The following is a 27795-nucleotide window of genomic DNA, read 5'->3' as shown; positions in this document are numbered from 1 at the left end:
TTCAGGGCTCAGTAGATTTATATGAAGCAACTTCAGCAACAGTCTCTAAGCAGTGGCCAACATTGTGAACCTCTGAGGGTTTTTGGAATCGTGAAAGGTTTCACACTCACCATTTACTTTTTTTAGAACCAGTATTCTCAAACAGTTTAAAACCCCACATACATATTTTTGCCTGCGCCTGTGACACAAACTGAAATAACACCGCTACTCCCCCTCTCATGAGAAAGGCAGGAAAAGCCAGCCCCTGCCTTTATATCTGCCAAAAATATAAAAACCCCTTCAGAATGTGTCTGTTAAAGAGATCAAATTATTAGTGTGTTTGCAAGTTTTAAGAAAGCTGAAACACTTCAAGGTGGGTTTCTTTTGTTGTTTGGTTTTGATGGTTTGGGATTTTCTAAGGGCAGAAGCAGAGAGGGGCAAATCAATAAATCAGCAATCTTACTAAGCAATTTCACCCACTCATGGATGGAACTAAGTATTTAAGCAATCTTTGACAGACAGCAGAATTGCACTGTGAGTGCTTTGTCAGGTTGATTTCAGATGGAATGTGAGTGGTCAAGAAGAAAATTTTCCTGAAATAAATTTAATGGGACATTAACACCTCCTTTACCTCCTTTATAAGAAGATAAAATTTAAATAATACCCTTGGCTTTCCTAAGGGTATTTAATTTTATAGTCAGAAAGTCTGCTTCCTTTAGCCATCTGTAATCCTGAATCTGTTGAAAGATCTTGCAAAAGAAACATTAAAGAGAAGATGAAGAAACCTGTGTCTGCAAAAATAAAATCTACCATTTCTCTTTCCAAGAAAATGTGCAGGGCACTGGCAGGAGATTGCTTCCATCTCCATTTATTTCTTAGGTTTATGCATCAAAAAGGTAAACCAAAATACTATAAAGCTGAATTATAACAGGTATATCTCTAGTTGTATCTGTTGGAATTTTCTTATTACACCAAAAATAATCTCTGAAATAAGACATTCTATTCTGAATTACACTCACATATCCCCTCCAATTCTATATGCAACATGATTTATCTAAGTGGTCTTGTCTCTGGTTGAAAACACTGGTTCCCACTTACCAAAGGTGCAAGTATTTCTTTGTGGTCTTCAACAGATGCATGGACAGAACAGGCAGGAGCTGGGCTGAACCCCAGTTGATAGGCTATTCTTGCTCAACCCTGAAACTTCTGTTTTCTCCATATACTAGCTGCAAACTCCACCAGTAATCTGCATGGTCTTAAGGTATCCTTTTAACATGTACAAATTTAAAACAATGTACATCACCTAATAGAAATTTGCCCTCTAACACTTAAGGCAGCATCAAATGACTTTTTAAATAAACTATAAATATCCCAGGATGTCCTTGGCTTTTTGGCAGTTCAAGGGCTAGGGGTCTTCTGTATGTTTTAGATTTTCTTTTTTTATTGTATGGGGTTTTGGGCTGGTTAAAAAGGCTTATGGCTTTTTAAGGCCAAGTAAGAGATTTCAGGTCTAACTTGGTATCCTGTGGTAAAAATAAATGTATCCCAGGTCTTTGGGAGGTCGTTCTGAGGCACAGACTCTAAGGTCATTGTAGATCACCCATCTGAAAGGAAAACAAGATTGATTATATTCCATGTGTATAAAAATCATCACAAGTTTATCAGGGACTTCTCTGATCCAGACTTCAAGAGCTTAAAATCTAAAATTAGGTACTGCCATAAGAACAAAGGATCAGAGAAACAGACAACGTTGGATTACTGGCATAGTCAGGAACTGGAAAGGATGAGGGACATACAGAGGAATGTGTAGTTGCAGTTCAAGTGAAGGAAAATCAGAGATTCCCAATGCCAAATAATAGCAGTATATAAAATTCACAGCCAAGATCAGTATTGCAGTACTAGCACTACTGATATCAGCCCATAGTTTGATGGGTTTCTACTGATGGGGAATGAAAGGAAGCTGGGGAAAGCTCAGATAAATGAAGTCAGATACAGAACTGACACCCCAAAATGAACAGATTTGGAACAGCAAGTGCAGTATAGTTGATGGTACATTTCAGCACAGACCTTGGCAGTATCAGAACTGACTCATCACATCTACAGTCTGTAACAATATCCATTTATTTGGTGGGAAATGTACACCTGGTAACAACATTCATGTTTGCCTGCCACCCTGCTCTGTAGAGAGGTACGCTTCAAAGAAAACATTTATTCATCCTTCCGTGTCTCTCTCAGTTCCACTCACCTTCCTTCTTTTTTGAGATGACAAACATAGTGGCCACTCATTGTGGATGTTCCCATGTGGCTGATGAACCCAAACAGTTCGTACTCTGTATAAGAAATACAAATGGGACCATAAATCTTTTATTACTAAAATTACAATATGACTTGAGGGGACGCTTTCTTTCTAACACAGGAGAAATAGCTAAGCACTCCTAACTTAGATTCTGCATCCCCAAACACAGTTTCTGTTAAGACTGCAGCATATTCTTGCTTTAACTAGCAGCCAGATTCACTGTAAAAAATCAAAACAATTCAAATCAAACCCACATAGATCTGTGCATATACAGCAGGGCTGTGATCACAGCCCCTGCTAGGAAAAAAAAAAGCAGATTCATTCCCAGTTCACAGAGAGCACCACAGAAAGTGCCAGGTACGGCATTCACTCTGCACACAAATTAGGTATGTCTGTAAGTGTGATCACAGACCCCTTTTCCTTTCACGTGAAGAAAAATTTTGTGGCTAATGTCTCTGGAGAGCTCAACATCGGTTCTTTCTCCCCACCCATTCATGCCATTCACCCAAATTACCACCAAAAGTAAAAGGGTACCTTCTTTCAGGATATTGCATAAGGACAAGGGCCTGGATTTTGGTGGAGAGGGCTTTCTGGAGCCATTTTACAGTATCATGTTGGTTATCACGATTTCAGGCACTCAGTAAATGGTCTCAGTCTATAAAGGCTAAGTACCACAAAAAATTATTATTCCATATCTATTTTTTAACCTTATGATAATCAATGTTTCCAATGTCTCCAAGAGACTTAAGATTGTTTTTAATGTTATAGAGACCAAAGAACCTAATATTCTTGTATAAGAACAGCAACCACAGAAATAAAAATCAAATTGGCTGTTACTTTTTATTTATTTTTTTCCCCCTGTAAGACCGTTGCAGTCAAGGTCAGAGGTACAAGTTTAGAACATACCCTGTTGCTTGAACTGGTCACTCAAGACACTTGAAAAATCATCATGTGATACACTTATTTTAGAACCATTACTGAGGTTTGGTACTCTAATGCTTTTACACTCACAAGAGGCTCTTTACCTGCTTCACAACTTTGGCATACATTAGCCCCATCTTGTGGTTTATTCAGTAGTAGTATGACTGAGAATCTCAAAGAAAAACAAACAAAACCAAACAAAAATAAACAAAAGAAAATATCTAAACAGTACATGCAGGATACCAACTATACCTGCTGTATTTAGATTAAGGAATTTTGTTGAAGGAATTACCAAATCTCCCATCAGACCACAAGAGGACAAAAACTCAGGTGAACTGTAACAGCAATATTATCTTTAGGGTGCTCAGCTTCTGACGATTTAAACAACCTAGTTTTTCTTTGTCTTTTTATCTTATAGCAATAAAACAAAGAATAAAGCTAGACCAACAGAGACTTATATGCTGGGGCAACAAGAAACTTCGACTTGGGTTATTCAGTGAGTCCAGGGAGTTCTCTGAGCAAATGCAGCCCACAGAATCTAGCAGCTCCACAGAGCTGACTCAGACCTAGAAGCAAGACTGAAGTAAATTGTCTGGATCACATCAAAAGGACCCACAATAACTACTTTCAAAACAGAAAGGAGCTCTAGGAATGGCATAGGTTTGACACAACAACATGATACCCAGGTTCTACACTGAAGAACAACTTACTTCCAGAACCATCTTTGACCCTGGGTCCCTCCGATCCAGTCTCTGCAATATTGGCATTAGCATTGTTGTCCATATCCATCATGTCCAAAGCAGGCTCACTTTCTTCCTCGAGTTCAGGGTGGCTGAAGATCCATTCCAGTCCACGCTCCAAATTATTGTTCTGTGAATCAAACAAGTGAAAGAGCAGCCTTTAATAAAATCAGTCCAGGAAGCCAACCGTATCCTGGGCTGCACCAAAAGGAGAGTGACCAGCAGGTCAAAGGAGGTGATCCTGCCCCTCTGCTCTGCTCTCGTGAGACCTCACTTGGAGTATTGTGTGCAGTTCTGGTGCCCTCAACATAAAAAGGACATAGAACTGTTGGAACAGGTCCAGAGGAGGGCCACGAGGATGCTCAGGGGACTGTAGCAACTCCCATATGAAGACAGGCTGAGAAAGTTGGGGCTGTTCAGCATGGAGAAGAGAAGGCTGCGTGGAGACTTCATAGCAGCCTTCCAGTATCTGAAGGGGCCTATAGGGATGCTGGGGAGGGACTCTCTGTTACGGACTGTAGCAATAGGACAAGGGGTAATGGGTTAAAACTTAAACAGGGGAAGTTTAGATTGGATATAAGGAAGAAATTCTTTACTGTGAGGGTGGTGAGGCACTGGAATGGGTTGCCCAGGGAGGTTGTGAATGCTCCATCCCCAGCAGTGTTCAAGGCCAGGGTGGACGAAGCCTTGGGTGATATAGTTTAGTGAGAGGTATCCCTGCCCTTGGCAGGGGGGTTGGAACTAGATGATCTTGAGGTCCTTTCCAATCCTAACTATTCTATGATTCTACGATTCTATGCTACTGCTAATTGTTCTTTGAAGAAAGGAAGGCTCATGTTCAACAGCATGTACAATTTGTAAGATACATACTTTTTACCTTCATGAAAACAGTATTCAACAGTCCCTCTGCAGAAGCTTGACAAATGCAAAAGAAATCCTCCCACAACTAATCCCCCTAACCCCCAGGTTCTCATCTTGAAGATGTACAGTCTTTAGGCATCCAGGTTGTTTCTCAAAAGATGGTAAAAGAAGCTGAGTTTTTCTCACTCTCCTCCACACTTAAACATTCATGTGAAATACAAACCACCTTCCTTACCCTAACACAGTCAAGTCAGGCATCCTATGCTTTGGCAGAATAGTTCTATGTGCATCACCCACTAACTGGATTTTTATACACATTTCAAAGGCATCTAAGCATGCACGTGTAACAAAGCACATAACATGAAATGAAACCCAAGTGTTATCAATAGCTCCTGGAACTCACTGTTGCCTTCAGCGCTCGAATTGCCAGATTCCTTTGGAAGCCCATGGAAATTATAATTGCAACCATCTCTTCAGGAGGTTGGTTATCTAGCCCAACAGTTCCAAATGCAGCTGCTCCATTGGAAGCAACTTCTCCATATGCAGGTATGGCCAATGGCTCAGCAAAGTCTGGAACAAAGAGACATTAATTAGTTTGTTCTTTTGCCCCACTGAAATGGAAAATCAACAAACAACAAAGAGGATCTCAAAGCAGTCCCAAAATCAACGTAATTTTATTTCACTGGAGCACTTGGGATTTAGATGACTGGAAAGCCTTAAAAACAACCAAACATGCACATTACAAAATATCTAACTGGACAAACTCATACTGAGCCATCTGTAACAACTTGGCACATCACAGAAGTGAAAAAACTACAGGAAAGTAGCAAAGAAGAATATGGAAGCAATGATGGCACCGAAGTCGACACCCAGCTGATATACATATAGCTGTAAAATCAATTGATTCCATAGCTGAAATACATCAGTTAAGCCCCAGTGAAACTCATTCCCTGTTTACATAAGCAACACAAAAGCCCATGGTGAAGTGTGAACTCAACCAAATTGAGTTTCCTGGCAAGGAAGTGCTCAGATATACTCAGCACTGAATCATGAGTCCAGACTGCATGGATGAAACACAGGAAGTGGAGAACATCTAGCAGCCCTGTCCACCACCATTAGATAGTCCACATTCTAAGTATGTCACGAATGCTCTAGCCTGAGCTAGAGGAGGCTGATATGGAAGAAAAGCATCTGGACCACAGGATTCTTTGTACTTACACTTGATCACAAGTCAGCTTCCCCCTTAGCAGCACGGACCTAAGCAAAGGGCAGAAAACAGAGAGCTGGCCCACATGATCAGTGAGGACAGGAGAGTACTTCTGGTGTAGCTTATGTTTGTCGTCTTCTAGGCAGAGGATGCCACACAATGGTAAAGATCTGCATATCCCAGGAATAGCTTAGGAAAATCTACTCACACCTCCAGGTTTCCTGGGGTGGGGAAGGTGCCCGTTGTTTCTCCATCACACATTATAAAATTTCTACGGACTGCCAAAATGTACAATCAAGAGTTTAGTTTAACTTACACCTTCCAATCACTAACCTGGTTCTTCCATGTGTGCAATGATCCAGTTGAAAGCAACTTCAGCACCCAGGTTGCCTGTATAGTACACAGCTTTACGACATGCTTCCAAAGGAAAACCCATCTCTGCCAGTTGCATAACTGAACACTCATCAATATCTAGAGCTAAAAGAAAGGACCTTCTAAAATATAAAAGTCTAACTTTATCCATTATATAGTATTTCTTATCATTATTTGTGGTAACACATATCACAGCACATATTGGTTGGATTTGGTTTAGTACTATAATAAGCCCACACCCATTAGAAAACAGCCTCGTAGAAATCATTTGTTACGGACATTTTTTATAGTATTTATTATAGACTTACTGGTAATCTTTTGTCACCATAATCTAAATTAGATCGTTAAACATTTACAAATTCCTACAGGACTTTATTTGCTAAAAGCACTCACCACTGGATTTCAAGGGGTGAAGAAATTAGGTGCTGTGCTTAGCTAGAGGTGGCAGCCAAAGCAATCATCTTTCTTAAAGCCAGGATCTTGCAGGTCAGAGAAGCAACAGCTGCTGGATCTAGCAGTCTCCAGTTGAACTTCATCTCTGAATGACAGGGCTTGACAGCTGCAGCTGAGATCAGAGTCCAGAGGGAGACAGGATGAGGCAGCTGTGACCCTGAGAACTGCAAGATCCCTCTGATGAGCAGCAGACAAAGGGGCAGCTCATATTCTGGCTATGCTGATGTTGCTACAGACTCAAAAAGTCCTGCACACATGGAAGCAAATGCTGAACAGGTACAAAAATCAGCTCTATTTAGAAGCATGCAGGGCAATAATTCATGCATCTCTATAAGGACAGAGAAGCCATTAGCTGAGCAAAAGCATGAAAATTTTTTCAGCCACTTAAGTACCAGTCTCAGAAAAATGAGATACGTACACTCCATGACATTGTTCATCATGCGACCTGAAAATTAAGAAAGAAAAAAAAAAAACAAACAGGAAAAAAAAAATATTAAAGCAAGGTAGATTCATATTGGAAAAACAAATTCACATTTTTAAAGTCACAGAAACATTTGATGTTTTCTATGCCTCACATCATATTTTTCTATGATAACATCATATGGATGTTATCATAGAAAAATATGATGTTCCTATGCCTCACGCAGGCAAGGCATGTTGATTCTCTCATCCCTGATGTTTTTGCTATGAATTAAACCAGGGATATTTCTGCCTAGTTATTTCTCTAACCTCAGAGGGAAGTGTCACTGGTATTATAAACTGGTAAGAAATATAGGTGATGGCTGACCTAAACCAATTTTAAGTAAGGATCTGTTTTGTTAAAAATGAGGTACATCACCCATACATTTACACTAAATTTAGGTTAGTCCACTGAGCAAGAGAATAAAAAAGAGTAAGCCTTTATAAGAATCCTACAGATAAGGGACAAAATCAAAAACTTGAGAATTCAATTTTTCTATAGCCTTTGCTCTGACACACAATTTCAGGTATGAGCTTCCTTTCACATATGTACAGCTTTATATTATACCACCACTAGTACAAATATCCAAGCAAATGAGGCAGTTATGTCATGGGAATAGTTGCATTACTGGTTTCCAATTAAATACCAAAGCACCCAAGCTTAAGACATCTGGAGGAAATTGCAGCAACCTGGGCCTAACGTCACACTATAAAACCAAGATTTTACTTGCTATAAACCATTTAATCCTCCAGAGAAAGCCAGGGAATGAGGAAGTGGGATATTCTAATATTCTTGTTTCTGAATTTCAGTGAGAAACAGTAATTATAAAAAAAAAAAACAGCATAGCATGTTAAACACACTCTTTCTGCTCTACAGATACTTTAGTCAGCAGTTTGACATCAGCTCCTTGAGACAGAGCCCTTCTTAATAGCCTGTGCAGCCCACATACGTCAAGAGAAGTGGACTATGCATGTCTGCACAGCTGCTAGGGTCTACTGCAACCTAACAAATCTTGAAATTTAAAAATTAGTAAGATTTTGAGTCTTAATCTATCCCTATAGAAAGGTTTTCTTAAACTGTAGTCCTTTGTGCTTTAAGTATCACTGTACTGTGAATGAATCTATCCTGCAGACAGAGTGTTTGTTGTTCCACCTTGAACCAAAGTGTTTCATGTTATCAAAGCAAATCATGTGACTAAACAGAAAACCATCTGCTCAGAACCGTAACACTAAAATCCTACAGCAAATTATCATAGTAACTGACAGATTTTAAAATTCCTTCTAATCAGGGTGGACCATTTACTGTACACAAGAACTGACAGATTGATTTAGCTACAGTCCCACACAGACTACTTTATCACCAGGTTTCAGACAGAAGTTAGTACAGAAGTACTCAGAAGATAAACAGCAGTTTAGTAACACCTCTAATGAAAATGTAAGAAATTAGTGGATTAACACGCCACCTCACGACACCTGTCATGAGACTCAGCTTATTGGTCTGAGTCCAAGTCCTTCACACCAGACCCTGGAAAGTGCACAGTGACTTTACTGAAAGGGAGTGATGAATATGCACTGAAGGTCGATGAATGGTCAGATGTTCCCTGCATGTAGCTGATATTCCTAAGCCTAGAGGTGTTCACACACTTCTCTATTCCTTTAAGTCTTACATATCAATGAACATTCAATGAAGATGAGCACAAGGGCTTCATCCTTAACTAAGGATGATCACCCATGCATATGGAAGACATGAAAAAACTCTGCTAGCAAAGATGAAGAGATCGTAACGCAGCACAAGCTGCTCCATTAAGCAGCACTACACTATGGCAAAAGAGGCAACCACCACACAGTAGGGTATACAAGACTATAGTCAGTAAAGCAAGTGAAATAATCCATTTCACAAAATAGAACATCCATTTATGAGCACAACAGTTTCACAAGAATGCAAATTATTTTGAGAGAGTCCAGAACAACAGCAACAATCATAAATCCTGAAAACATCCAAGCAGAAAAGCTGGAAGGATCTAGAGTTTTCCAGTAGAGAGGAACAGAAAAAGCTGTGGGGTGTTGTAAGAATCTTCAATTATAAAAGCACAAGAGCTGCTTTATTGTTCCTAGCTCCAAAAGATGAAGATTAAAGAGAATCAGTATGTGCTAGAGGCAAAGAGGACTACAGGAGAGAATCAGAAGAGAGAAAGTCAGTAAATACCTTTTGGGTCATCAGGAATGATAATGGGAGGAGCAATGTCTGGAAGTTCCTCTTCTCCTGCCTGGAGACCCCTGGCCCGAAGGTGGTTGATATCTAGGAAATCTGGCATGTCTATAGAAACATCTACAAAAGTAAAGAAACAGTCCAAGTTTATTAATCCAGTGAAATGACCTCATGGTGCAACCTACCTCTTCAGAGAGGCAGACTCTGGTACTCAAGGTACAAACACAGCCAGGATTGCCCTCCTGAAAACAGTTATTTGAGAAAGTCAGAACACTAAAGTACAGTTTATCTCAGAAGTCAGATTATATGAAACTGTATTTTAACTCCACAGACCTGACAGATTAATTTGGGGGAAAGAAGATTCAGCTACGATCTTTACAAAATAAACCCAAGATTCAATGTAGGTTCTCATTATAGACCAAAGCATGTATTTTGTAATCTTGCAGATTACTTTGGGCAGAATGAGAAAAAGGTAAATCTAAAAAGCACATACCAAGCTTTTTGGGTATCCAGTCGAGGCCAAAGGTGAATTTTTTTATCTGCACCACTAAGTATTCAGGAAATGAAGCAAACCGAGAAGTCCTAGGAAGCACAAGAAACACAATTCATAGAAACAAAGTCACAAGCAGCACAGATTTCAGTACTTCATGCACACTGAGATGAATAGCTTGAGCCCTAAGTGAGATCAAGTGATGGATTTTATAAACATTAACTTCACAAAGACGTTTCCAAGTACAGTGGAGAAGTATGGCAATACCTTTCTTATACATCCATATCCTTAATGTCAGCTCAAACCCTTGCAGACAATTCAGCCTCTAGGAAGACTACAGAAAACACCTAAAAGTACTATTACACTTGCTCACTCAAAGTGTTTTGAAGCTGAATGTCAGGAAATAATTTCTGAATGACACTGACTAGAACTTCAGGAAACAGGCTTAAAACACATCTTGGACAGAATAGAGTAACAGTTCAATCTACATTTTATTTGCTCTCTTTCTAGTAAGAGTACCATTGTCCATGAAGTATCAGTCCACCCATAAGACATTTTATTTATCAAAGACTGAAAAAGCTGTCATTTGTAGTTTTTCACATGAAAGTGCTGTATAAAAAAATTCTACATGATATGCTTACTCAGATACTATAACATTTATCAAAATAGAGGATGACTCATGTTTAAGGGCATCCCTGATATTTAACCAATTAACAAAAAGAAAAAGTTTAACCTTGAACACAGTGTAATGTTAAATGTACCACCATTCTTCTCCTCTCTGGGTCAAGTACAGTAAATGCATCCTAAATATAAGGTCTTAATCATAGAATCATAGAATAGTTAGGGTTGGAAAGGACCTTAAGATCATTTAGTTCCAATCCCCCTGCCATGGGCAGGGACACCTCACACTAAACCATATATTCTTACCATACGATAAGTAACTACTTTCTAAACTCTTCAGAGCACCACCCTACAATTTTAGTAACTTTCTCATCTGCAGCATGAAACTTTATATCCTAAATAGCAAATTATTCTTCATCTTTCAATATTTGTAAAGACCTAGAGGACGAAGAACAGCTAAATTACAAATTAACCTTGGATATACTTAAAGACTAGAATGTTCTTCCAATATGTTCATAGTTAATACAAAAGCCTTTAGATTTGTTGCATTTTTCTTCACCAAGTGCACTTGTCTCCCAATTTTCAATACAATGTCAGTGAAATTCTATCCTAAGATAGCAATGAGTCATTGGTATGCTAAGTGATCTAAAAATAGAAATTACCTAGTCACTTAGCAAACCAGTTGCAGAGTGCAATTTTCAACCACTCCTTGCTGCTGACATAAAAATGAAGCCAGATGAGAGACTAATTCTTGTTCTCAGCAAGAAATACTGCCCCTGAAAATTGCACTTATCTCTGCCACACTATTTCTTCTTAATGCTTTTTTAAGCCCAAGATGGTTTTGGTTCTTTTATCTATCTCATTATAAACACAGGGTGGCCTTGTTTAATATGTCCACCTTGTACCATGGCCCCATGTAAGTTACAGCAAACTTAACAAATGCAACCAAACATACAAAGGAGATGGGTTGAAATCCAAATGCAAACAATAGATAATATATGACAATATAATAAACCCAAAGTTTTCATCACTTCACAAAAGCAAAAGTTTCTGTTTATCTAAAGAATTTTCTCAGAAGAGAACACTTTTGTTTGCTTCACCCTGTTTTGTTGTCATACAATGCCCCTCACCAGCCTTAGTGAAATGAGACATTAAGAGATTAAGCACAGAGATCCAGACTGTATTTTCTACCACACAATACAGAGCTCTATGACTACCTGATACATATGATCCAATTTTAAAACATGCGCAGACAATTAAGCTACAAGCATTTAAAGTTCAAGTTCTTAACAACCAGAACACATCACTTCCTGAAGTCTGACAATTGAGAAAAATTTCTCTCCTGCTCAACTGCTCATTACAATTCCCATCAGGCTTGATCTACACACTACATTTGTGAACCCCAACAGTAATACAATGCCAAATCCCACTATGCCTTTGTCTGTTTCTCTCTTCATCATATCCAGGTACTAAAATAAGCACACAACACTACCATACATATATTTTAATAGGCAGCCAGACACACACTTACTTCACTCCTGCAGACTTTGCTTGAAGGGCACTGCTCCAGAAGTCCTCTACATTGCTTGGCTCAGAAAAGGCCTGCAGACATGCACTAAATGGGATCTTGGCACGAACAAGCTCTGGTAGAGGTCTCCTTGTAGCTTCTGCTTCTCGCCTCTTCAATTCATAGGCAATTAATTCATCTGAGAAATACATATCACACTAATAGCTAAATGAACATTGTCATGGTTATAATGTCCCTCACCAGGCTTATTTTTGAAAGTTTTAGAAATTCAAAACCCCACTTATCAATAAAACACCTTATGGCTTTCACAAGGTATCCAATCTTTTTTTCTGCATTGGGGTCAGGAGCTGCACTTAACAACCACATCTGGTTTCTGAAGGCTTCTGTTCATGGTGACAACACAGAACTGGTAATACCGGGCAACAGGCAATTAAAATCTTGCCATTATAGCCTGAATCCTGTGTTAATGAGAACACCAACCACCTGCTTTATCAGCTCAATATGACTTGGAAAATTATTGCTGTTTGTGTCATCTGACTTTCTAGACAGGACAGGATTATGTACAATATAGAAAGAATCCTGACACTGGCAGGACAAGCATCACTGTACGTTAAATTCAAAATCTAATATACCTCCTGAGCCATTGCCTGAAAATAACATGCCATTTTATAAACATAGAATCATCACTGAAACTGATGAACAAAGAATGTAAAGTTCTACAAACCTTAGATTTTTCAAGTCAAAATGGTTATTTCAAAACATTGTCCATTCAAGAACCTGTGAGCTAGGTAAAAAGCAATAGGTAGAACTATGTTTTGTCCTATTTCAAAGGATCAGATCAAATAGTCAGGATAGCTCCTTCTGGCTTTAAAATATTTTTTCATTTTGAGATTATGCAGGAAACCAGAGGAAGATCCCCCTTCTCATGCACCTGTGATGTTCCCTTCACTTCCACCTCAGGCATACGTTTATTTTGTTAACCTACAACACTCTTCACCACTGACTGCAGGGCAACCAAGATGTGTCAATACCTCTCTCCTGCTTCCGAGTCCTCTAGCCTCCTCAGCCATTTTCTCCTTTAAAAACAAGTATGCATTTTCAGGAAGCTCACAGACATGAAAACCACCCCTGTATATTAAATTAATGTCCGCCACTTCATCCTCCTTCCCACATCTCCTAAAGCTCTAGCTATCCACATTGTGCATCTTGGTGTAACAGACAACAAACTGTCTTATACCCCTATTCTCTATCATCATGTTAGGCCTTATCTTCTGCTGCTAATGAACACAAAGCCAATGTGGCGGGAGTTTTGGGTTGGGTTGGTTTTTTTTTTGGGGGGGGGGGGTTGGTTGGTTGTTTTTTGGTTGGGTTTTGTGAGTACCTGCTTGTTTTTACAAGATATTTATTACCTAGTTTATTTGATTCCCTTAGAGCTAAGAATTTTTTATATACTGGTTCACTGTCCAGAAAAAAGAAATCCAATCCTAATGACAACCTTTGGGCACACATATGCACAAACCCCAAGGGTGAATAAATTGTACTACAAGTGGTGTGGCACATCCCTGAGTCAAATCCAGGTTAAGGTTTTAAATCATAAGTCACTGACATTTTTATCAAATAAACTGCTACAATTCTCTGTGATATATTCCTGAGTGGTGACACTTAATGGTGGTCCACAGTTTGAGGAGAAATCTGTCTGAAAACTTGCCAGGAACATCTAGGTAGAATCCTTCTTTCCTAAAAATATAAGCAGGTACAGTATAGCCACAAACTGATGTGTGGATAAAATCTTCTTTAAAGAAAATCAAATCAAGTAGCTTTCCCCAATCAGTTCATTGGTGTGATATGCCACATGGCCTTGAACCATTCTATCTGTGTAGAGAGATCATATAGGGGTGAGAACTTCATTCCCTCATGACTGAGAGTCACCAGAAGGTCAGTCAAACTAGTTTCTTTCCTTACCTTTGTTTGCTGCTGCCTCCATGGCAACAGGTAACTGCATGATATAGTCCACCCTCTCTGTGTAGCGGACCTTTCTAGACTGGCAGCATTGTGTGCGTTCTTCCACCAGAAACCTGAAAACATCACTAGGGTTTTCTGATCCTACAGGGTTCCTCTGAAAGGAATATCAGATCAGATCAGATCATTTAAGTGACGATCATTAAAATGACCAGAGAAGCCAAAGGCTCCTGATAGTTTTATGGCAAGCACAAAGACAACAATCTTGCACCAGATCTGGCAGCTCATGCTCATTTTACTGCATGTAGAACTCTTATGCAGACAGAATCCCACTGAAGTCTGCAACACACATCAGTATCTCTTTACACATAGTAACTTTCAGAGTGTGTCCCTAATAAATCTGAGTCAAGGTGAACAAAAGAAGATACAAAGGTGGTAGGTTACAATAAAGACAGAAAGCTCAGGTAAATAACATGGAGCATCCTTTCAGCAAACAATTTCTCCTACCACTCTCAATCCGCACTGAAACAGAACAAGCAACTTATTAATTTTCCAGATGGGAATGTCATACAAGTCATATACCTCCTCTTTATTGTTCAAGTGAATGTCTTATCAGGCGAAAGCCAGAAAATGTCTTCTAACCATCCTATAATCAGTACATGTATTTTGGGATATGGAACACAATGCATGCAAATGTGAATAACTTCATCTAGACTGTAATACATTAATAAATACCCTCCGTTCTTGGGGAAAAAGGGGATAAGAGGGTGGAAGGATGGGCAAGAAAAGTTCTTTAAATCAAAACCACATATACTTGTAAATTTGCTTTTCAGAAAGACATTAACGTTCACAGTACTGACTCTTACACACAGCACTGAGCTGGAGCTCAGTGAAACAAATTTTATACAGAAATACTCAACTGGTAAGAGTCCCTTTGCTGTGGGAGATGTTCTTTCTCCCATAATGATTCACTGATGTACAGCTGTGATTTTTAAGAGAATGGGACATGGTAATTAGTTCACTCCCAACTATGATATATATTTGGAATAATAATAATAGCCAATCCATTAATATCCCAAGACAGACTTCAATATAGTAAACAAATGGATAGCATGTAATCATAAAATGAACAGCAATTTAAAAGGACAGTCATGTATGTTTATAAATCTTACAGCCTATACAGTAATGCTTGCTTGATGCCTTTCTATATCTCTAGCTGTAGTTATCAGTAGCATTGGCCCTGCGTGTGGTCACACAGAGAAGGGCCCAAAGTAGAGAAGGAAGAATTAAAGAAACAAATGTTTATAAACCAAAATACATTTTAATCAGTGCCATTTTCTAGGTACCCAAGGCTAAAAAAAAGGATAACAAAAAAACCTGAGCCACTCAGCTCTGTCCTCATTCTCCAATATAAACAGGGAAAACAAGTAATTCAGATTTTCTCACCTCTACTAGATTTATAAGATGTAGGAAAAATTCCAGCGCATCTTGCTGTCTATTAGAGGAAAATTCTGGGTGACTTTTACTTATAAAAGCTTTAAACATCTGAGGAGATATTCCATTGTGTTGAGCCTAAACAGAAGAAAGAGAAACCTTTTAAAACATTCTTATTAATTCCTGGACCAAATATCACAAAGTTACTCAACTAGATCTATCTAGGACCCATTTCTGCCACTGTAGAAATGATAGTTTTGGTATTATCTGGTTTTCCATTTTAATAAACGTGATCGGGGGGGGGGGGGGGGGGGGGGGGGGGGGGAGTACGTATTATGACATAGTTTCTACAGCATTCACTCATCTGATTTTTCTATGACATTTGCAAGTTAAAAGAGATTACTGAAGGTTTCTTAAAGGTTAGTGGTTTCCAGAATCTGACTTTTTTTCAGAACCATCTTCCACCTAAATATATGTGGGCATGAAGTACGTTGTATATCAGCTAGTAGCTTTACTCAGGACATAACCTTTCCAGAGATCTCTACAGAATCAAGCAGGGAACAACTAATGTGTGCAGCATTGCCTTCCCAGATGGGCTGCTAAGAAGAGATAAGAATTTGCAAGTGTTGGCCATGTTGAAAGACCATAACATACTGCTTTAGATTCAGTAGGAAACTACTCTAAACTAGAAAATCTTTAGCTTCCAAGGAAGTCTTAGTTTTTACTTTCTCACTCTCTATACCATTTCAAGAAGCCTTCAAACCACCCCAAATGGCATCCTAAAGACCTAATTAGCTATTAAGCCTTTAAAATAACATATTTGAAAGGGTCAGAATCCCTTACTCAAATTTGCTCTCATCCTCCATGGCACCAAATCACTTTCAAGACAAACCAACCAGAAGCGCAGCCTTTAGGATATTAGAGGCTGTTAAAAACTTGGCCAATCTCATTCTTTACTACAGTTGTGCTATCACAGCAATATAAAAATAGAAAAAACAGTATAAAATGGAAGGCACATAAAACACACACTAGCAGATCAAAAGTTTACTCTTGGTTTCACCAGGTATTCCTAGATCCACTGAATTCAAAAGTAGGTTCTCCTAATGTTTTTTCAATTTCTGGCAGTACACCAGCAACCACATTAGGTTCAGATGCTCTTTAAAGGCTGTCATAGAGAGACAGTATCAGTATTGCTCGAACAAAGAGGTATTCTAGGGATATCTGAATCTTGGGTTATATATATTGCTTCAGAGTCCTCATCTGTCTTTCATCAAAGCTAGGAGTAGGGAGAAGAATGCATAAACCAGCTCAAATTACTATATACCAGGCTTCCTTGTACATCAGATGCAAAAATATGGCCTGTGGCACATTTGCCCTAATGTAATAGAGTAAGTTTGGAATCAAGGCCTGTTTCCACCTATACACCTTTTACTCAGCCATTTGAGCAGGGAGAAGAAAAACATGTCGAGCATGACAGTCTGTAGAAGAGAATTGGTCCCTGTCCTCTAAACCCTTTCTACTTCAAGGACAAGTAAAATAACAGAAGAAATGGCAAAGCTCTAAGTAGAAAATCAAGTCCTAGCTGACAACCCTTTAGGCTTTCAACTTATTTTTAATGTTAAAGTGGGTACAAGAAAACTGCTGCCATCTCCACACTAAATTCCCCCAGTTAAGAATTTTAGCTGCACAGTACCACGAATATTTATAGAATACCTAGCATACTTTCCCCGTCAACAGTCACAGAACAGATCAGCTAAATATAGACTGTGCTGGACCACTGCAGATCTCATATGAATGCTTTTACAGGCAACAACTCCCCAAAACTCTGGATGAATTCCAAAGACCCAGAAAACTAGAGAACTTTGCATATAGGAGAGGGGAGAAAAAAAGTGAAAAAATAAAAATAAAATTAATGATTGATTTTACAGACAAAAAGCAGAAGCACTTGAAACCACTGAAGGCCTAAAATCCTGTGCAATTATATTTATTATAAATGTCAGTACAACTCTCTGGATGAGAAAATACTAGCTGTAGACACACCAGTATTAATGGGGGAAGGAAGGGGAAACACACCAAACAAAAAAGCACCCCAGATTGGCAAAAACATAGATTTCTATGCCCAGAGTGAGGGAATGGAGAAAATATCTACACTTGATTTTTCTTTTAAAATAAATCTTCAATACAACAAAGAACAAAAGCAGTAAAAGCTGTTTCAAATCCTAATACATGCTATTAATTACTTAAGGAAGTCATCTGATGCTACATGTAACTACTACATTATTAAACTGAACTTACGAACAACACAAGTATTGTGAAATGCTGGCAAATGGCTACCACTCAATGACAGAGTTTTATACCATCTGTAATTAAAAAAAAAATCTCAGTATCTCATTGCTAGTAGTGGCTGCTGGGCTAAACATGAAAGTGACACTTTACTCAAAGGGTTAAAATCTTTGAACTTCTGCATGCTATTCTTCATTCATATCTTGTTTGTGTTTAAGAAAGCAGGTAAGTCTGTTGAAATCTACTCCACTATTCCTTAGTCACAGTGATGTACTGATTAAGTTTTAAACCATTAAAAGAAAAAAAACAACATTCATTCATTGCTTCAAAACACTAGATAGCTACTATACAAAGCAACTAACTCAGCATTTCAGATCATGTAAACTACTCTGCACCAGATGCTCTATCTTTCTCCAAAATCTCCTTGGTATTCTGATTTCAGAAGGAGGAATTCCTGTATCAGCAACTGGTAGAGGAAAATATCTATTACCATGGGAACTAACACCAAGCTTCTGTGACAAAAGTGTGCATGATTTCTACTGTGTAGAAAACTACAACTTGGCATCAGAGATTCTTTCTCAATAAAGGCAGCTCTTTCTACAGGTAGCATTTTCAGTATTGGTTATTAGTTGACCTTTTATTTCTAAATATCCCATCAATGGAGTCTATGGGTTGACTCCATATGCTGCTTGGGGTCACAATAACAGGAGGCTTGTAGGGATGCAAACATTCTAGTCCAGTGTTCCCAGTATCACTCTAAACAAGATGCTTCACAGTAGATGGTTTGAGTAATAAAACAAACCCAAAACAACATGTTTGCTTGGGTAGACAATATAGTCCCAATAACTAGTATTTTGCTTTAGACAATTGTTAATTGGATGACTCCAGGGAAAACAAAGGCAATTTCAAAACCAGTAGAGTTTAAGCAGAACAGCAAAACCTGAACTGATCTCACTCTCCAAAGGGTGATGTAAGCTTAAACCAACTGAAAAAAAGAGAAATTTTCCATTTCACCACTAAGCTACTGTGATTACTTCACAACATCAAGCAAGAACAAGTAAAAAAATAATCCAGTGAATCAGGCAATGCCCGTTAACCTTGTTAATACAAAGAGATCGGGAAGACCTTCATCAAAGATCATCCTTACTGCTGAAACCAAAAGGCTGTTGAACAAAGTGGCTTTCTGATGACTATGAATGAATTTATTCATTGCTGGTGAAGGAGAAAAGCACAAACAGATGAAGACATGGGTCCATGGATATTACAATGCCAAGACATGCCATAATGATTTATGAAGTGTAAGAGAAACAAGCAACTCTCTTGTTGCTGACAGAACACCACAAAGGCAATATGAAAATTACAGAACAATACTGGAGTTCTCAAAGCTAGCTCACTACGTCTAGTTCTAAGTATCTGCTTTGCTGCAAAAATTATTGCAAATTACAGTAAAAATAAAAGGACAGTCTCCCACTGGTAACACAATGACAGAGAAATAAAATTCTGTATTATGTAAACATGAGAGAAAAGGTCATTTCATCCTCCAGTTCCTCTCTTTCGCATCTAGGGTGTTCTTGCCCCTCACTATTCCTTTGTTCTGAAATTGCCTATTCTGAGAAAAGCCAATTGCAGTATTTTTTTCTATTGCAAATTATTATAAATCAGGATACATACATTATTCTCCCTCGGTTGTCTGGCAATTAGAATTTCAATTTATATCAAAACCCACATGCACTGCTGTTCTCAGTATAGATCACACTGGTACAGACATGCTTCTGAGTGATTTTTGTACCATAAAATAACCTGAGTAAAGCCCCAGCAGACAAGACTCTGCATGGTCCTTCCTTCATCTACATGAAGGCCTCCAGCACCACTTAATCTTGCATATTACCCAGACAGCTTTTCCTGTAATCAGGCAGAAATCTGTCAGGCACATCCTGGAAACAACTCTTTAGCTCTTTATAATTCTTTCCGAAATTAAAGAGGGTTTAGAAATTTGCTTACAAATACATAGTATTCTCTAGATAACTTTTTTATTTTGTTCCTCAGAGAAGATAAACGTAAGTTAGAAGTTTTATGAACTTTTGCACTCACATTGGAGCAGTAGCATACTTTATTAGCAGAACCAGTGGTTACTTTGATGCTTTGCACAAATAGCCCCTGACTAATATATTCCTGACTGAAATCGTGCACATTCCACCTTGCTAAGCATCCCATGATGGATCCACATATGCTCTTCAATGCCCAGCACCTGTTCCCTTTTCTCAGGATATCACTTTTACCTAGTTACCAGGCTGTACAAACTCAGGCAAATACCTTGTGTTCTTCTTTCATCACCTGCTCAATAAGCTCAGATTTCATGGGTGGCTTAGAGTACTGGCCTGAAAGGAGGCCATGTCCCAATTTAGCCCTGTAGGGAAAAGAGTGATGGGGTAGAAACAAACATGTGAGAAAAACAAAAAAGAAAAATTTTATTCCAAGCAGTAAAAGTTCACTGTCTTTGACCCTCTGCTGAAAGATCATCACCTGCAACTAAGTGGGCAAATCTTCCCATTCTACCTTGCGCCATATCTCACTTTCAAGCCCACACAGATGTGTTTTTTTGTTCTGTCATTAAATTGTTTAGATTCTATTTCATTTGACCCAGTAAACACTGAGAAGTGCCACTTACATCTGAGTGCTAAAATCTTGCGTTGGATCAAGAGGGGAGTAGTCAAATATTCGTGGAAGGTTTCCTACATACCTGGGTGGCAAGAACAAAGCAGAAACATTTAAATAGTGCAGTTAGATTTACTGAAGAATACCCTAGCAGATCCTCAGTGTGATACATTAGCAGGCTTCCTCTGCACTAACATGTCAACTTTTGCATCATAGCAGTGACTTAATCTATCCTTTGTGAGTGCTTCTGCATGAAAAAAATAGTAATAAAGAAATTAGGAAATGGGCATTCAAAGTTTTGCTTAGATGTTTCTAGCTATAAAAGATATGGTGGTGGTGGCCACCCGGAATTTAAACTCTATTCCGTGATCCTGAAATAGCTTCAGGATGGTGTTATGTTTTGATGTTAAAACAGAGCTGGGTTGAGAACCAATGTACTTTTTATTCTTAATCAACATCAGCAAATAAATTCCAAATTTGTATCAGGAAGAAAACATGTAAAAAGAATGTTTCTATGGAGTTTTTTCAGAGAAACAAAAGCTAATTCCTGACAATAAATGCTGACGTATACATCATTATAGCCAGTTTGTTGGACAGTGAGACATTCAGTACTATGTTATCTGAGCACTGCTTCCCTTGAGCACAAGAAAAAACAGGGTAGGTATGTACAACCATGTTGAAAAAACACATCTCATTTCTGCCTAGTCCCTCTTTCATCAAAGATATTCACTACTTGGTTGATAATAAGTGTTCCAGGTAGCTCCAAGGACCATGCTGTGGGAACACAGTCTCCCTTTAAAGTCCATTTTAAAATTTCTTGAAAATGGAAGTAGAAAAACTGGCAGACCGTAATCTACAGACTGTACTACACACAGCTAAAAAAAAAAAAAAAAAAAAAAAAGAAAAAAACAACACAAAATATACATCTTCTCCTTCTTCTTCTCCAGAAGGCAATTGCTACATGAAAATCTGGGAGGCTTTCCAAAATCTAAAAGCTTTGCTCCAGTACACGCTCTACTACTGCTGTGGAATGAAAGAACATTCTGAATTTTATTGCAAACTAAATACAGTCCCTTATAAAAAGGGTGCCCTCCTTGGAGTGATGTGATCAGCTCCAAACAGTCACAAGTATTTCATATTCCTCTGTTGTGCTTCTGTCCTTTTTTAATTATTCAGTGGAATAATAGGCTCACAGTACCCTTCTCATGAAACGAGACTTTAATTTTTTTAATAAGAATATTAATTTTAAAATGCCTCTGATAGTTTCCCTCTTTTTAGCCAGACCTGCACATCAAAGGTGCACTGCTTTACATTAGCATGGATCAATATTAGCATGTTTGTGCCAGTACATTTTTTTGCGCAAATGACACTGGAGCAATAGAATGATTCTTGCACCTTTAGAGGCATGGGCCACGACAAAAAACCTTAATGTGTTACTGATGATATTGAGATAGAAATCTATACATACATATTATGAAAAAGAGGGATAGCCTGTGGTTTTCTGACAGAGCAATCAAATTTACAAGGTGGCATATTATTTCCCACCACTAAAGCCAAGTTAAGAAGTTCTGATTTCAAAAGCAAATTGGGTTTTGTGTTCCAACCTTTTCCAGAACAGAATACAATCACTAAATCCTCTAAGCCACTGAACTGACTGAAAGAGACCTGTTTGCAGGTGAGACAAAAATTAAAATACCATTTTTCTTAGAAAAAGAGATTGAGGAATGCAGCAGCTGGTGACAAGAACTAGTTTGAAGCTACTTACGCTCGCTGGAACTCTGGAATGCTGAAAATGGCTTGCATGACAGCATTGAGGTAGCAGCTATTTCCCAGGTTCTTCATGCCAGTGTATCCTGGGCCATACATGGGCTTGAGTTTCACACCAGCTTCCTGAATCACTTCCCATTCAGAGACTCTTGGTTTTATATCATTATCTCTTAATCCATTCTCTGTCTGAAAGCAAGAAGATGATTTTTTTTCCTCATCTGCTTAACTTCTGCAAGAATCATGTTGCTGCCATCATCACCAACTTTGTGATATATACTCTAGAAAAGACGAGCCAAGCCAATAGGCAAAGAGAGGTAAATCCTGCACACAGTGGAGGAAATTGGAGTCAGAACACTATCAGCTTGTTCTGCTAATATACATCTTAGCTCTTCACCACAGACTACTGGCTCTTTGAGTGTTCCTAGATGTGACCTCAAACCCAGCTGGGAGCTTCACTTCTCCCAGGGCTCTGACCTCATCAAAACACTGCATTATTTCAGGTTTCATATTCCACTTTTAACGAACAAGAATAACTGCTGTAGAAGCTGGTCCCAGCAAACAAACCACACAAAAAGCTGCAGATCCAAGAACTATTGCCCTCTTTCAAATGGGAAAAGCCAGAATTTATGACACTGAAGTTTCTCCCCTTTACAGCTCAGCTTTCAGATACATCAATTGTTCACAGCTTGTAGGTACGGATCACTATATTGTCATTTACTGCAGGCACTACTCCATCACTTCACTAAGAATTTCAGACTGATCTGAAGAACAGAGATGAAACCTTTACAACAGCTAAGACTAAGTTTTCAATGTTGCTGAGTAAAATAGGTTTTCTGGAAAGACCACTGGATAAGAGTAATGATTCACTCAGACCTCAGAAAATAAAACATGAAGTGTCTGGCTTTACAAAACTACATACTATCAGAACAGTCTGAAGGATCACACAAATATAAACTACCAGTATCATTCTCCTGTTTCTCTCCCACCCCCAGCTAAGACAAGTAAACAGCAAAATAAACAAAAGACAGATTTCCTACCACTTGCATCTGCAGCATATCAATTCCGAAGTGTGCCAAATGTTTTGCTATATGTGGGTCTAAAACCGGCTCCTCTTCATCAAAGGAATAGACATCTATGAAAGCAGAGAGAAATCAATAAGTATCAAATGTTATTCCTTCTTTGTTTACCAACATCTCATGCTCAGTACAGGACTGCCTATAAACATGCCTCATTCATATTCACCAAATTTGGCTATGAAAAATGCAGAAAAATGCATAGACATCCATATAGCTCAGTAAATATCTTCAATGTTCTCAACACAATCACCTCAACTGCTCTCCTCAAAAGAAATTACACGGCTCACAGTATTAAGACTTAAGAACATTCATAGTGATTATATCATTTCCCCCCCAAAAAAATAAGAAATTTGTAGGGCAAACAAGAAACAGGGCACGAGAGTATGCAAAATTCTCAGATACGGGGCCAGTCCACATTTTGAACATGACAAGAGACTGAATTTTTGCGGAGCTATTAGGTACAGGCAGACACATCAAAACTATGAGTATACAGGCCCAACAGACTACTGTCAATGGTATTTTAATATCTAGTACAATTTAAGGAATCCATCTATGCCCTTTTCCCACAGAGATGCAGAGAGAACTGAGAAATTCTGTATTAGGAATAAAGAGGTATTTATTGGATTGGACACCACTGGACTGGCCTCTTCCTCTGTAGTGAATGACTACTTCCCTCCTTTGGTCCCTACTCATACCTAAATCCAGAATCCCTCTGCTAGTCTGCCTGTGCTTCTCAGCCACGTCTTCAAGTCTAGCATTTTCTCACAGTGACTTTCCCCCATATGACCAGATGTAGGCTAACAGAGAAAACTTAGCCAGAAGAAAGATTAAACAAACCCAGAAGAAAGCAGGAACCCACATAACAGCTGTCTGCAGCACAAATATAATTACTAAAATGTCCTTAACCCTGCCCTCTCCTTGCAACTATAGACCCTGGCTCTGATGCAGCCCATCCCCTATGTAAGACTTCAAACAAAAAAGGCAGCTTCCTTGAAGACTGCTAGTACCAAACTCACACTAAAATGGTAAACTGAAGGTCAGCCAAGAGCTCAAAGACCTAATGCAACTTTTTAAATCTATCAGCCCTATGAAAAACAAACACTCTTAAACCAAGGAATTGAACTTTTCAGTTGTGCTGCCAGCTGCTGAATAGCCAATCAGACTCTCTCTTTACTGATCCTGATGACCTCTCTGGCATGCCTGTGGCTGTAGCTGCCCATCTGCTGGAATACCACTATGTGGTAGCAAGCATACCCAGAAGTTACAACTGTTCATCCACATATAAGACATCACAACATTCTCATAGATTTCTGGTGAGGTCACAGTGCAACCAACAGATTACGAAAAGTTCAAACTTAAATGGAGCAAGATTACACATCAGTTGATTTTGGGTGAATATTTTCGATGTGGAAGATTTGATTTCGTTTTTCCTCTGCTCTGGCAACTGAAGAGAAAGCAGCCATCTGGGACTACTGACCCAGAGCAGCAAAAATGGAACACAAAAACACATTAATCTTTCACTCAAGGCCAGCCTGTGCCATATACTTTAGTACTTTTCAACTTAAATTCATGTGAGAGAGATATAATTCACTTACAAAAAAATAGAAATAAAATAAAAATCAAAGAGCAACAAATCATAAAAAGAGGATGAGAGATCACAAACATGGGTCTGTAATGCTGTTATATGGACAAATGTAGACAAGGAATGTAGACAAGTTGGTAAATGTGACGCACAAAAGCTGGTATCCTTAGAGTGAGAAAGGGGGGAAAAGGGAGGGAGTGGCACAAAAAAAAACCAAACCCACACAAACAAAACCCAAAACAAAGAAAAATCCGAGACAGATAACAATGTTATTAAAGGGAAGAAAATCATTATTTTTATTCATATAAATATAAGAAAAATTTACAATGCTACCTCTACTTCCTTTTCCTCCACAGCTCAAGATTTACACCCGTTCTGGCTGTGTAGACATCACTCCTTCCTACTTAGAGGGGATAACAGGCAATTGCAACACTGTCCCTGGAGAAAAACGGTGCTGAGGATCTCCCAAAGAAGTACCTGACAATTGCCAAGACTGGCACCCACAAAGCAACTTATTCAAGTATCTGTCAGATATGGCTTCCCATGTCAAATCCCCATTCCATTCCTCCAGCCAAACACACAACCTCAGAATGTCTTGAAATGAAATCTAATGGCATTGTCAAGAGAGGCAGCACGTCGCACAGTCTGCAGAGTAGTACTCAACCTATTAAAGCAAGCAACATTTCTGACACTCTTGTGCACCCTGTCCAAGGTCCAAGAGCAGAAGACAGAAGTTTCGTTCAGATCCCAGATGTATTTGTTGTCAGAATGTTACAAAACAAGGCTAATGCTCCAGAAATCTTTCATAATGTATACAAGATACATTTCCTACACAAGCAGCTCTCCTCTGCTCTCTCTGTTAACACACACGGGAAAAGTGTAAGTGGAATACTGGCACCACCTCTTTCCCCTCTTACTGTTGTGAAAAAGTAGTAAGTTGTATCAACAGAGGGACTAAAAGCTTATTATTCCTCTACCATCACCTCTTCACCTCCAGGCCAGGAAACCAGAAACCAGACAGACTGCATCACAATCAGCCATGGAGCCCTGTTTCCTGAACCTCCCGTCATCCAGCCCTATTGAGAGGTTATGATTAACATGGCAATACACATCAGAGAGAGAAAAATTACTGGAAAAGAAACAAGGAGGGTTTGGGGAAGGACATCCTTTCTATAGGGAAACCAAGTAAATACTATCCAGCAGAGCAAAGGTCTGTGGAGAATAGATGGTATCCATCTTTCAGAGGGAAGGATGACCGCCTGTCCGTTGTTATCCCAAACACACAACCTATTAAAGAGTATTTTGTTTATTTTGTAGATGCAGTTGAAATCTACAACTGGGCAAACCCTAAACACCTTCAATAACTCAGAGATTTGGATGGAAAACATCCAAGACCAGACTAATGCAAGGAAACAATATTCCATCTGGGAGAGAAAAGAATGAATTTTGCTCAATTGTTTCTTAGGCAGCACTGGTTGAATCTGACTAGTCTCCTTTTCCTGACACTAAATAGGAGGAAAAGATGGGAAAAAGATGAAAAGATGAAAAATTCAACTGATGTGTTAAAACAGGGGCTGCTCTAAACAGCTGTCTTTCACCCACATGGTCATAAGCATTAAACCCAAAATATAATTATGCTATGTGTTCTGCCATTTTTATTTCTCCATACCATTACAGCAAAGGATTGCTTTGTTTATGACTTTTTCAGCTTCATGCATTTACTCCATTTAATCCTCACACACCATAATACTCCACAGTAACAGTGCAGAACATTTGCATATTCTCCAAGTGTGACAAAGATACTTTTATAGCTTTTTTCCCCCTCAAGATCATGAGGCATTTTACAAATGTACACCACAGCAGCTCCACAAAGATGGGCGTTTATTAGACTGAACCAAATGTTACCAAAACAGTAAGGAAAACCAGCACAGTTTCCAGTATAAAAAACCCCAACATACACACTGTTAAGAACAGGCTTTTCTGACTTAAAAATAATTTTCATTATTGTTTCTATGTACATAAGATTGAACCATTTGCCCTAACAAATGAAGAACTGGAAAACACTTTCTCTGGATTCTGCTGTCTCAAAATAATACCATTCTTCTATTACATATCTACTATTATACAAACCAAAAAACCTATTTACACTAAATATGAAAAGGGGAGAGCAGGTAAAAAAGGTAAGGCCTTTCTCCAAATGGAGTATGTGTTGGTCCCTCCTATCCCAATCAAGATTCACAGACTCACAAGGTTTCCTTTTCATATCACACTCTCAGAAAGATTTATACTAGAAGTACAAACACACTTTGTAATAGATACACACATGCACAAAAGGTAGCTCATCTCAGAACCTGTCAGGTGGCTGACCTGCTCCATCAGGACTGATGGTTCCCAACTTCACTGCTAGGGGATAACCCGTCTCCTTGTAGTGCTCTGTTGCATGCCCATTCCCACCACTGCCATCAAAGAACCACTTTCCACAAAGCACAGAACCATCTGTCAAGTTTAGCCACAGATTCTCCCGCAGGTCACATTTTGAGCATTTCCAACCACTGCAAGAAAAAACAGGAAGAAATTACAGAAATAAGTAAGTCAGAAACTAGTCCTGTATTTCCAATTACAGTAGATCAAACCAAGCATACACACCCAGCCCGGAGTCACATAGAACTGCTGGCTGAGTTGCTGGCTTAATTCTGTTACTCTGGACATTATTAGAGTATCTACAACAAACCAACCTTATTACCCTTACCTGGGTGGAATTCTAACACCATTGTCTAACTGTACAAGAGTTTTGGCATGTTTAGATGCCTGTAGTTCTTCTTCCCAGGAGTCAGGGTCCTGCTTCCTGTAGGGTGATTTTGCACTGAGGAGTGCATCACAAGCTATCGTCACCTGGAAGACAA

At 38.9% G+C, this 27795-nt stretch overlaps 1 protein-coding gene across 1 annotated transcript in view; it reads right to left on the bottom strand.

Moving 5' to 3' along the window:
• Positions 1 to 960: 960 nt before the first annotated feature.
• USP13 (ubiquitin specific peptidase 13) overlaps positions 961 to 27795 on the bottom strand; it is a 51682-nt gene continuing 24847 nt past the window's right edge. The window contains exons 5-21 of the mRNA XM_005146921.4: positions 27642 to 27784; positions 27260 to 27444; positions 23272 to 23366; positions 22233 to 22420; positions 20481 to 20552; positions 20126 to 20219; positions 15542 to 15667; positions 14099 to 14252; positions 12140 to 12314; positions 9991 to 10079; positions 9495 to 9617; positions 7248 to 7274; positions 6338 to 6481; positions 5201 to 5367; positions 3907 to 4066; positions 2225 to 2309; positions 961 to 1583 (exon numbers count right to left, since the gene is read on the bottom strand). Of these exons, the coding sequence (XP_005146978.1) occupies positions 1490 to 1583; positions 2225 to 2309; positions 3907 to 4066; positions 5201 to 5367; positions 6338 to 6481; positions 7248 to 7274; positions 9495 to 9617; positions 9991 to 10079; positions 12140 to 12314; positions 14099 to 14252; positions 15542 to 15667; positions 20126 to 20219; positions 20481 to 20552; positions 22233 to 22420; positions 23272 to 23366; positions 27260 to 27444; positions 27642 to 27784 (2121 nt within the window). The 3' untranslated portion in view covers positions 961 to 1489. The remainder of the gene's footprint in view (positions 1584 to 2224; positions 2310 to 3906; positions 4067 to 5200; positions 5368 to 6337; positions 6482 to 7247; positions 7275 to 9494; positions 9618 to 9990; positions 10080 to 12139; positions 12315 to 14098; positions 14253 to 15541; positions 15668 to 20125; positions 20220 to 20480; positions 20553 to 22232; positions 22421 to 23271; positions 23367 to 27259; positions 27445 to 27641; positions 27785 to 27795) is intronic.

Source organism: Melopsittacus undulatus, chromosome 6, assembly GCF_012275295.1.
Source record: "Melopsittacus undulatus isolate bMelUnd1 chromosome 6, bMelUnd1.mat.Z, whole genome shotgun sequence".
NCBI lineage: Eukaryota > Metazoa > Chordata > Aves > Psittaciformes > Psittaculidae > Melopsittacus > Melopsittacus undulatus.
Note: the sequence above shows the minus strand (reverse complement) of the source record. Positions and strands in the feature narration are given on the sequence as shown.